The following is an 11,883-nucleotide window of genomic DNA, read 5'->3' on the forward strand; positions in this document are numbered from 1 at the left end:
GCGGCGGAGCTCTGTTGCTGCGCGCGGTGGAGGCGAAGGAAATGAAAATCGGACTGGTGAGCTGGTCGGGCAGGCGTGTGGGGGGTTCAAGTCGTGGCCTGCAATGCTAGGACGGCCACGGCGTGTGGCTGCGTAGTTAGGCGGCCGGCGATAGGTGTCCTCCATGCGGCCATCGATTTTTGAATTCAGTTAGGTACTATAGCACGCCATTCAGTCACCCTTCGACGCCTGACAAAGCATCTTCATCGTGTTGAAACGACTAATCCGTTGATCAACAGCGAAAACTGTGTACATGAAAGTTGTAGAGCTAAGATAGGGCTACAACAATGCTTCAGCAATCACCAACTAAAACTCAATGGATCACGAGTTATATCAAGCCAAAGTCAGCTCGATCAAACTGACATTACATTTAGGACTTAGAAAATTTTCTAAGTGTTGAATCAGCCTTCAATACTGACTTGTGGGTCCTTTTTGAACATGTTGTGCACATTTTCATGACTTGGCTTCTAAACAAAGTTTGTTCCTTATAAAATTTGCTACAACTTTGCTTTAGGTTGCTCAGACATGCAAACACTCTAAGCTACACTTTTTAAACAGTCAAACAAAAGAGTTCAGGAGTCAAATAGGTCAAACCACTATTTGAAATCATAATTAGGTAATGTGATCAATATGAACAATGTTCTAAATGACATTCTAGGTGTAACTAAGTTACTTAAGAGAATTATTAGCCACACCACACATTGGTCACACAAGAATCAAGCATTGTATGTACTGAAACAATGAAAACCAATGAAATGTTACATTTGTTTCATAGTCATGTTTCACATGTTTCATGATCTTGTTGCATAGTACTAACTAACCATGTTTCACTAAAGTGAGTTGCACATGTTGCACTTAAGTGTTGCACACTATTCATTTCATAAAAGAAACAACACACATGAAATATGCAACATGTTGCAATGTTTTGAAATCATGTTTCATGTGATATAAGCTTATGAATGGATGAACGATGCTCATGTTCATGAAATGCAAGTGCAAATGTGGAAGCCAAACACCTAGGGTGTTACACAGCCGGCGGAAAGGATGAGCAGGGGCTGCAGCACCCGCCGGTGCTTGAGTTGTGGTCGCCCTAGGGGTTGTTGGTACCGCTACAGCAGGTCGTGGTGGCACTAGGATGCCCGGGCACCGAGGAGGCCAGGCGCCACGCTGAGTAGTGGCTGACATCGTGGCAGCGGCGCGACGCTCAAAGGTCCTGGCCAAATACATGGCCGTTTGGAGGTTCTAGGACTCCTCCAGCTCCACGTCGACCTTAATGTGCTCTGGAAGGCCGCCCATGAACAACTCCGTCTTCTGGGACGCGGAGAGGTTCCGAGCATGACATAGCACTGCATTGAAGCATTCGGAGTAGTCCTGTACCGTGGAGGTGAAGGGCAGGCAAGCAAGTTCGGATAAATGTGTCCCACGAACAGTCGGCCCAAACTGCAGATTGAACAGCTCCTTGAAACGTTCCCATGTAGGCATGCCCTCATCTTGCTCGAGGGCGTAGTACCATGTTTGGCCACGCTGGTGAGATGGTACGATGCGAGCCAAGTACGGTCCAAGGCAAGGGTACGCTGCCCGCGGGAAAACTGGTCACAATGATTGAGCCAATTGAGGGGATCCTCGGCGCCATCGTATGTGGGGAACTCCAACTTGTAGAAGCGCGAAGGGTGAGCGCCGTGGCTAACACCCGGAGCTACTGGTTCTGGAGCAAAGGCAGCGGACGACGAGGCGTCGTGGTGGTGTTGCATGTTGCCGCCGGAGAGTAGAGGGCCATCAATGCCTCCATAGAAAACCCCTTGGTGTAGTAGGGCTGCTGTACCGCCCCACCGTAGTGGATCAGGGCGCCTGTGGTAGGGGCTGGGGCAGGCAACGTCGTGGTCGCTGGAAACGTTGCCATTGTATACACCGGCCCTACCGTCGGGGCCAGGGCATAAGATGGGATCGGCGATGGGGAGGACGGCATCCACAGTAGATGGATGGGCACGCCAGTTGCACTGGATTGGGGGCTCCCAGCAGGGAACATCGGCGGCAGGGAGGCCATGGACGATTGCGTCGATGGCGGCGGCGGTGGTGGGCGCGGTGGGGAGGGCAGCGGCTGCTGCGAGGAGAGGTAGGACTGCATCGCGGTCATGGAACGGGTCAGCTCATGGATGGTCGCGGTCATCTGCTCCATCGACATTGTAGAGGACGGAGCGAGCGTCGAAGCAAGTGGCAGCAGCTGCGCAGCAGTGGTGATTGGCGACCGCGGCGGTGGGCTGGTGGAGGTGGAAAGAGGGCCTGACATCTCTGATACTGATTGATAGGACTTGATGCCCTACCGGAGTTGTTGCGCAGGTTATAGGGGTGGAAGAGAGGAGGACGTGGTGTGTACTCTCGACGTCGACGAGGGGCCATGGCGGCGAGAGTGCGGCGGCTGCTACTGCAGCCCTAGAGCTCACGTGGTGCTACAGTAACGAGGGTGTTGTTCACACGAAGGAGAGAGGGCAGGGACGGCTGGCTCCCAAGGGAAGCCAGCAACTTAATTGTTGTTTTCTGCTTAATCCTCTCCAATCAATGTTTACAGATATTTATCCTCTAGCTTCCATCTATAAGATCCTATATTTGGACTAAATATTCTATATGAGGAAATAAATAAAATAGCTAATTCTGGGCAATCAGCCCCTAACAGATGACGCCTAGGCCGCTAGCCCCTAACAGATGTCCACCTCTAGCCACTAATGGGCCTGTGCCTATTGTAGACGCCAGTCATAACAACGGTCCTTTCGAGCACCCCTCCAATGAGTAAATTGGTCCACACCAAAAGGAAGGCTGCAAGGGCGAACACCACTTGCACCAATTGACAAGAACACTAAAGAAGTTAGCAAGACAAAAAAAAATTGTAGTGTTGTCGGTGAGTGGCAACTTTGATTATTCTGGTCTTTATTTGCACAACCTTCTGCGACCAATGTTGGAACTACTGTGGTCAACCAGAGAAGAACAGCTCCCTAGTTTAGAAACCAACACAGAATAAAAAACATTTACTATGAAACTAACTTCAGTTAAAGAAAATGTTAAGTACATGTAAATAGCTATATCTTACAATCGTGCATGCCAAAAGTGTGAGTGAAATTGTGAGAAGCATCAGACACAATAGCCCCAAAGATAGGCAAGAAGTTTGTAGCTGCTTGATAGGCAAATACAACTATTGCACTTTCTGCGGATCCCATATGATACTCTTTGGTCAAGTATATAATAATATTTGCACTGGCCGCTAAGTTCACAATCCGTTCACATCCTTCATTAACTGAAATAAGGAAAATATGTAGGTCCACGATATTGATACCATTTTATGAAAAATTAAGTGTCATTTATATGAATAACACTTATTAAACAACATTGATAAAGCCAACATGAGAAATCGACAACCAGATGGTGTATTCTAGGAATAAAAAGGTTAGTGGACAAAAACACAAGATGATAGATATCAACATACTGTTCCTGTTATCTATGGAATCATTGGAAAAATATGAAGGAGTATAACTACGGATTTTCTATTCCATTAGAGTGAAAGATATATTACTAATTATGAACGGGATAGTTTGAAGACCGCCTCTTCTAGACAAATGAACATGTTCATCCATATGAGTGTCCTCCATCTTTCACAACAATCAGCTCTATGGTGTTTGATATTGTTCATGAAATTTGTATTATATAGCAATATCAGATAATGGAACTATCTTCAATTTGACCATGTAACAAAATAATAGAATCATTACGATAGTAATAAAATCCAAAAGATAGGAATAGATTCTAGAAGATAGGTAAACTATCACAAAAGTTAAATGGTTCTACTTAGAAAGTACCTGTAGGACGCTAGCTGTACAGACTCCAAATGATTTCTTCATCATCAATAATTTAAAGCAAAATCTAGATTTAGAGAAATATACATGAAAATATCTTTGGAGATAAAGTATCCAAAGTTGAAGATAGCATGCATATGCTATATCAAATATAAATTTATATAGTATATTTGGATATCTCTAGGGATATCTAGATATGATATATTAGGATTGGTTGTAATCTTGGGATACCTACCTTATCTCTAGGGTAGGCTCCTTGCCCTCCAAGTAATATGTCTAGAGGCTCAAGCAATAAATCCATCTACACTAAACCAATCTAGACTTCTACATGGTATCACGAACTTAAGTTCTGATTCTAGGCCATAAACCCTAGTCTTTCACGGCATGTTGCGTCTGTAGTCTGTCTTCAATGGAGTGCTGCCAACTAGTGGCGGAACCAGGGGGCCAGTAGGGGCCATGGCCCCACAATACAGTAGAAATTTTTTAATACCCCTATAAACATTGCAATTTATAGCACATTAAGGTATAAATCAACCATTTTGTATCATAGTATTGTGTTTTTTGTTATAAATACTAACTACACACATAAAAACATAAAAAAGTTGTTAAGACAAACACTTATATATATTTATCACACTTAGAGGTGTCATCATATTTGTTCGACCCCCCTTAACCAAAGTTGCCGGTTCCGGCACTACCACCAATGCACTCCCATGAACCACTGATGTGTTTTTTCACAAAGTGGGTTATGATATTAATTACTATCTTAATTGAGGACCCTGGGTTTGAGCCAACGTTGTTCGCTCCAATTCAACATGACCTTATGGGTATGAAGGATGATGGAGCAAAATATCAACTAAGCTGCAAGAAACATAAAAGCTCTAGATTCCTCTAGTTTCAACCCTGTTTAAGTGGTTATGTTGTTCATATGCAATTGGCAACTGCAGTCTGCATGTTTTGCAAAGTCACTCATGTAGCTACCTTGCTTGGAAGGGATTTCCAAGCTATCTCAGATAGTTGTTACTCATGCGTCTAAAAGGTCTCTGGATTTTAAAGCCCTAGCTACTCCAAATTTGAAGGAAGTGTTCACTATTGCAAGCAACCCATATCTAATCCTATGAACTAGCCTAAACTACACTAGTTACTGCTAACAGATGAATCCGCTAGTGCATAGATGTTGATGTAGCTTTCACCCAAGAGTATTCCAAGGTATTGATTTTTACATGGAACGAGAAGTGTGCTAATTAAAATTCAGATTCTTCCTGCGATAGCAAGAGGATATCCTATGATTTCCTAGAACTCTAAAGAATTGAGTTTCTGATTCTCACTAAGGTAGAAACTAGAAAAGATGCCCAACTACGTTGAAAGCGCATAGAATGTAGTACAACGTAAGGTTCCCTCACCATATTGTTCATTTCGAAGCACCCATATTCAAGGGTTTGGCATGTAAGCTTGACACGGCCGATGATTGTGTCATGGATTGATGAGTAGAAGATTGGGGTTACTGACATGGAGCGATCACGCCCATGTCCTCGAACAAGACGCTTTGTCCTCTGCGGCGTCCCCCTGACTTGAGCTCTACAAAATTGATTAGGATCAGTGATTGTAGTCTGAACATGGGTATGAAATTGTATGAACGTACTTGTTCTATGTGTCCCTGCATCTGTGTAAAGCGTGGAGCATCTTTAAACTGCGAAGCCTCAACTCTTCTTGAGTATAAGTCGGATCATTCTCAGAGTAGTTGTCCCCACCACCGTTGCCATCCGAGGGGTATGGGTCATCCTACCTACGAGCTTTACCTCTAACACAGGAGCTATTAGGTGTCTCCACTATGTTTGTTATCTATGCTAAGTGGGAGTCTGCAAAGTAGAACTTGAGCCTGAAGGAGCTGGAAGGTCATGGAGGCTCGGTGGGTGGAACATAAGCCTATGCAACTCAACTTCTGGGCCATGCATACGATCGGTGGCCCGGTGGATCTCAGGCGCGGGGGCACAAGGGATGGTGGCCACTCGAGCGAGCCCATGGGCCTGCGGTGGCACCAAGCGCCAGGGGCGGATCGCGCAACACCAGGCTAGAGGGGCGGAAATTGTTCGGCAAGGCCAGGGGCGCGCGCCTTGGCGACCTCTCTGGCATGGGACAGCAGCATGCGCGGTGGCCCCTTTGGTGTGGGCCGTGTCCCCTCAAGCATGGTTACCAGGGATGTTCACGCGACACATGCATGGTAGGAGCGCAGCAGGTTCTTCTACGTGTGCGTCTTCCCATTCGATGGTGCCTCGGTACTGACCTGACGCAAAGGTTGGTCTTCTACATGCGAAATCTATTGCATCCCTGTCCCAGGGAGGACCACCTCGGTCTCAGCCTTGGAGATATATGTAAACTTTTGTTTCATGTTTGAGCTACATATAAAATGTAAACAAAAGTTGTGTTAGCTTATCTGAAGTTGATTTGTCGTCCCAATTGGATTTGCAGAATGTTCTGTTGCATGCCTCTGTTGCATAATAACTGGAAATGACCCAGGCCCACTCTTCTTGACCTGATTTATCCCTTAGCCTTGGCATGCTCCATTCTCGTCAAGTTACAAATCATTTTGGTATGTCAGCTAATGGAACAGCCGAACAGGCATCTGATTATTGTGATATAGTACGTAGTTGCCCATGCTTCATGTATTTTTCTTTTTTTTTCTTTTCCTGAGTTCTGAATCAAATAAGAAGGCATTTGAAGATTTGTGATGCTGTGTTGCAGCCCATGTTTCCGTTTAATCTACATGCAAGTCAAATCGATGCTTGTTGGTGTTAGAAATTTAGGCATTTTCATTATCAGTTTAATTCAGAAATATAACATCAGCAGGTTTGTGACAGCATATATATGCATGTGTATATTTCTTATGAATGCTACAGCATGCATAGATGACATACTGATTGATACAGTAAGAATACAAAATACAGTAATCACAGAGATTAGACTGTACCCAGCGGAGGGTCCCATGCCAAGGGCATCGGAGGCTCTATTCGCACTAGTCGACATAGTGCGTTGCTCGAAGTCACGGACCACAGTCGATGCAGGAAGATGTTCACAGTGCAGTCCCACGAACGGATCACCAGGAAGAAGAAGCCTTGACGTTCTAGGGAGAGGACAGATCCAAGAGCGATCTCCAGGAAGAAGATGAACGAGCAGTCACGGATCGCTCCCCAAAAACTTAATCACCGCTCACCCCGTGCGGGATTCTCAGGCAGACGAGGGTTCCGGAGGCACCTGCTCTTCCGCTCCTCCGTGCGCGCAGAGGTACGGGACGGGGAAGTCAGAAGGCTGTTGATCTGTGATTCTCTCGGGAGTGGTTCCGGACTGACAGAAGACGGGATATATGGCTGCTGACGAGAAAGAGAAGACGAAGGCAGCGGAGAATCCTAGGAGACGGAAAGCGAAAGCGGAAGGGATGGTAACTGACGCAGTCAGTTCTCCTCCACCATCAAGGAGCGAAACTCACGTGATAATATGGATTTAAGTGGCAAAAGACTGGCCACGCCCGCCCGCTCGCTCGCCGCCTGCCACGCCCGCGCCCACGGCCACGCACGCCTTTATCCTTTTCTTAGCTTCTCAATTTAGATGAATAATTTCCAACCATATAAGCCGAGTCAGCGTTCAGTCAAAATCCCGTATAGTATTAAACCATACAACACTTAATGTTACGCACCATAGAGTTTTATTTAATTATTAAATATTATATGGGCCAAGCCTATATTATAACCAACAATCCCCACCAAACTCTAGGGTTTGTAACAAAGTAATCTTAGAACCACATTTCTTTTATATACCAGTGTTTCGATGGAGACTGTTAAGTTGAACATCCATCTAGAACAATAGTTTCACTCAGTCACAACTGAACAATGGACTAGGCCTTGAATTGACAGTTTTGTGTGAGGTGAATGTCACTAAAGTCCTTAGCTGATACTAGGCAGCAAAATATATCCCCTCTATTTGAAGCATATAAGTCATACTTCAGTGCCTTTCATGAGTATTTAGAGATCACTCAAATCTCACAGACTATGACTAGCAGTCTGACTCATATAGGTGTTCCTCAAAAGATGTTATGTAGGACAACATCTTTGCTTTGACAAGCCACTTGAAACACATTAAGGCAAAAGCCAGCCTGCCTTACAGAAAGGAAAGATATGTATTAGAAATGAGTCTTACTAAGGATCTTTCCTCACAATTTACTACTAGCTTGTTTCACCGTCCTACTTCACGGGATCTCCGATCACATAGAACATGTTTTCACTATAGTAAATTTCAAGTGGGTCTCAAACCCATCTCTCTCGATGCACTTTCTATCATATTATGTGGCAGGCCCTTAGCTGAACTGATCTGTTAGATTGTTAGACGTGTGAACATAGTCCAACGCTATTACTCCAAAGTTTCTCAATTTTCTGACAGATTTTAGTCGTCTCTTAACATGCCTTGTGGACTTTATGTTATCCTTAGAACTGTTAACCTTTGTAATCACAGTCTGGTTATCGTAGTTCATAGAAATAGCCGGTATAGGTTTTTCAACAACCGGTAAATCCATAAGGAGATTATGAAGCCACTCAGCCTCAGATCCAACAGTATCTAATGCTGTGAGTTCTGTTTCCATTGTAGACTTCGTTAAGATAGTCTGCTTGCAAGACGTCTAGGAAACAACAACACCTCTAAGCGAAAACATATATCCACTTGTGGCATAAAAGCTCATCAGCATCAGAAATCTAGTTGGCATCACAATAGCCTTTCAGCACTTTTGGATGTCCGATATAATAAATACCATAGCCCATGGTCCCTTTTAGGTAGCGCATTACTCTCTCAAGAGCACGCCAGTGATCATCTCCCAGGTTTGACACAAACCGGCTCAGCTTGCACACAGCAAATGAGATGTCAGACCTTGTTGCACTAGCAAGATACATGAGCGAACCAATGATCTAGGAATATCTCAACTGATCTCTTGCTATTCTTTGATTTTTTCCTTAATAGCACACTAGGGTCATAAGGTGTAGGAGCAGGTGCACAGTCACTGAACCCAAAGCGACTCAGCACCTTTTTCACATAATGGGTTTGTAATAGAGTTACCCCACCATCACCTTCTCTTAGAAGCTTGATATTAAGAATAACATCAGCATCTCCCAAATCTTTCATCTCAAAACTTTTAGATAGAAATTCCTTTACCTCCTCGATCACTTTGAGGCTAGATCCAAAGATCAGTATGTCATCAACATATAAGCACAAAATGACTCCTTCACCCCCATCATACCGATAGTACACACATTTGTCAGCTTCATTCACAACAAAGCCAGCAGATGTTAAGTTCTATCGAACTTCTCATGCCATTGCTTAGGAGCTTGTTTTAGGCTGTATAATGACTTTAATAATTTACACACCTTGCCTTCTTGACCATTTGCTACAAATCCATCAGGCTGATTCATATAGATCTCCTCCTCTAACTCTCTATTTAGGAAAGTTGTCTTAACGTCCATTTGATGAACGATAAGACCATAAGAGGCTGCCAGGGAAAGCAAAACTCGAATTATGGTCAATCGGGCAACCAGTGAATAAGTATCAAAGAAATCCTCACCTTCCTTTTGAGTATAACCCTTGGCCACAAGCCTTGCCTTGTACCTCTTAATAGTACCAGCAGGCATAAGCTTTTTCTTGAACACCCATTTACACCCTATAGGCTTGCACCCATAGGGACGATCAACAATTTCCCTAAGTTTCATTGGACATAACAGAATCCATCTCACTCCATACTACTTCCTTCCATAAGTCAGCATCAGGAGAGGAATATGCCTCTTCAATGGTCGTTGATGTGTCATCCACAAGGTACACAATATAGTCATCACCAAAGACTTTGCAGTCCTCTATCTCTTGCTTTTCCTGGTGACTATAGTGTCATCCTCCTCAGGATTTTGCACATAGGGTTTCTCAATTTATTCTATCAGAATAAAATTCTCATACTCATGGGGAATTATAAATTCCTGACCAGTTGTGCTAGGTGCATTTTTCATGAGAAACTCATTCTCGAAAAATGTAGCGTCTCTAGATTCTATGATTGCATCAACAACCATCTCAGGAACACTAGAGTTCATAATTAGAAATCTATAACCCACGCTGTGAATAGCATAACCAAGAAAGGCACCATCAACAGTCTTTGATCTAAGCTTTCGCTTTTTGTTTATTGGCACATTCACCTTTGCCAAACAACCCAAGTTCGCATGTAAGAGAGATTTAATCTCTTCTTCTCCTATTCCTCGAATGGTGTGATTTCTTTGTTCTTTGTGGGTACTCTATTTAGGACATGACATGCTGTCAATATAGCCTCACCTCACCATTCCTTAGATAGTCCCGCAGTCTCCAACATGGCATTAGCCAAATCAGTTAGAGTGCGGTTCTTTCTCTCTACAATCCTATTAGACTAGTGGTGAGTATGGTGGCGTCCTCTCATGAATAATTCCATGCACCACGCAAAACTCAGAAAATTCATTTGAGAAATATTCTCCCCCATGATCGGACCAGTAAACGCTTGATTTTCTTGTCAAGTTGATTTTCTACCTCATCTTTATAGACTTTAAAATAATGAAACGCTTCATCTTTAGTTTTTAATAAATACACGCAGCAAAATCTAGTGCAATCATCTATAAATGTCATGAAATACCGTCTACCGCCTTTAGTCAATTCGCCATTCATTTCGCATAAATCAGAATGAACGAGTTCTAATGGTGCCAAGTTGAAAGGTCCTAATGGCTAGAGGGGGGATGAATAGCCTAATAAAAATTTCTACAACAACACTTAACAAAAGATTAGACAATTATGAGGCGAAGCAAGTGTTGCGCTAGCCTACTCAAAATGCAAGCCACCTACCACAATTCTAGTTTAGATAGTATCAATTCACACAAGAGGTATGACACTACCCTATGTTAGTGTGCTCTCAAAGGCTAACTAAAGAGCCACACCAACCAAGCAAGCAAGCTCTCACAACTAGTTACACTAAAGAGCTTGTCAACTAGTTTGCAATAAAGTAAAGAGAGCGATCAAGATAATTATACCACCGTATATAGGAGTGAACCAATCAATCACAAGGATGAATAACAATGAAGACCAATCACCTCGGAATCAAAGGATGAACATAATGATTTTTACCGAGGTTCACTTGCTTGCCGGCAAGCTAGTCCTCATTGTGGCGATTCACTCACTTGGAGGTTCACGCGCTAATTGGCTTCACACGCCAAACCCTCAATAGGGTGTCGCACAACCAACACAAGATGAGGATCACACAAGCCACGAGCAATCCACTAGAGTATCTTTTGGCTCTCCGTCGAGGAAAGGTCAAGAACCCCTCACAATCACCATGATCGGAGCCGAAGACAATCACCACCCTCCGCTCAATGATCCTCGCTACTCTAAGCCGTCTAGGTGGCAGGCAACCACCAAGAGTAACAAGCGAAATCCACAGCAAAACACAAACACCAAGTGCCTCTAGATGCAATCACTCAAGCAATGCACTTGGATTCACTCCCAATCTCACTATGATGATGAATCAATGATGGAAATAAGTGGGAGGACTTTGGCTAGGCTCACAAGGTTGCTATGTTAATGAAAATGGCCAAAGATATGAGCCATAGCCAGGCCATAGGAGCTTAAATAGATGCCCCCACGAAATAGAGCCAGTTATACCTCTTCACTGGGCACACTGCGCTTTGACTAGACTGCTCCGGTCCAACTGACCGGGCCCTAGACTCAGTGTCCGGTCCATAGATGGATGCCACATGTCACTGGCTTCAAACGATGTTCGTCAGATTTCAACGGCTACGAAGCTGACTGGACTGCTCTGACTGAAACTGACCGGACAGCTGGAGCCTCAGCGTCCGGTCGAGTACAGTAAGGGTCAAAAATAGGTTTTCCTCGACCGGACGCAGTCCGGTCCACCTCAACCGGATATAGCCCAGTGTCCGGTGGTAAACCCTAGCCTCTATACCGC

At 44.2% G+C, this 11,883-nt stretch overlaps 1 protein-coding gene across 1 annotated transcript; it reads right to left on the bottom strand.

Moving 5' to 3' along the window:
- Nucleotides 1-1,735: 1,735 nt before the first annotated feature.
- On the bottom strand, nucleotides 1,736-2,326 carry LOC136499998 (uncharacterized). The gene has a single exon (XM_066495457.1). It carries the CDS (start codon nucleotides 2,324-2,326, stop codon nucleotides 1,736-1,738), a length of 591 nt encoding a protein of 196 aa, XP_066351554.1.
- Between the last annotated feature and the right edge of the window lie 9,557 nt (nucleotides 2,327-11,883).

This window comes from Miscanthus floridulus, chromosome 13, assembly GCF_019320115.1.
Source record: "Miscanthus floridulus cultivar M001 chromosome 13, ASM1932011v1, whole genome shotgun sequence".
Lineage (NCBI taxonomy): Eukaryota > Viridiplantae > Streptophyta > Magnoliopsida > Poales > Poaceae > Miscanthus > Miscanthus floridulus.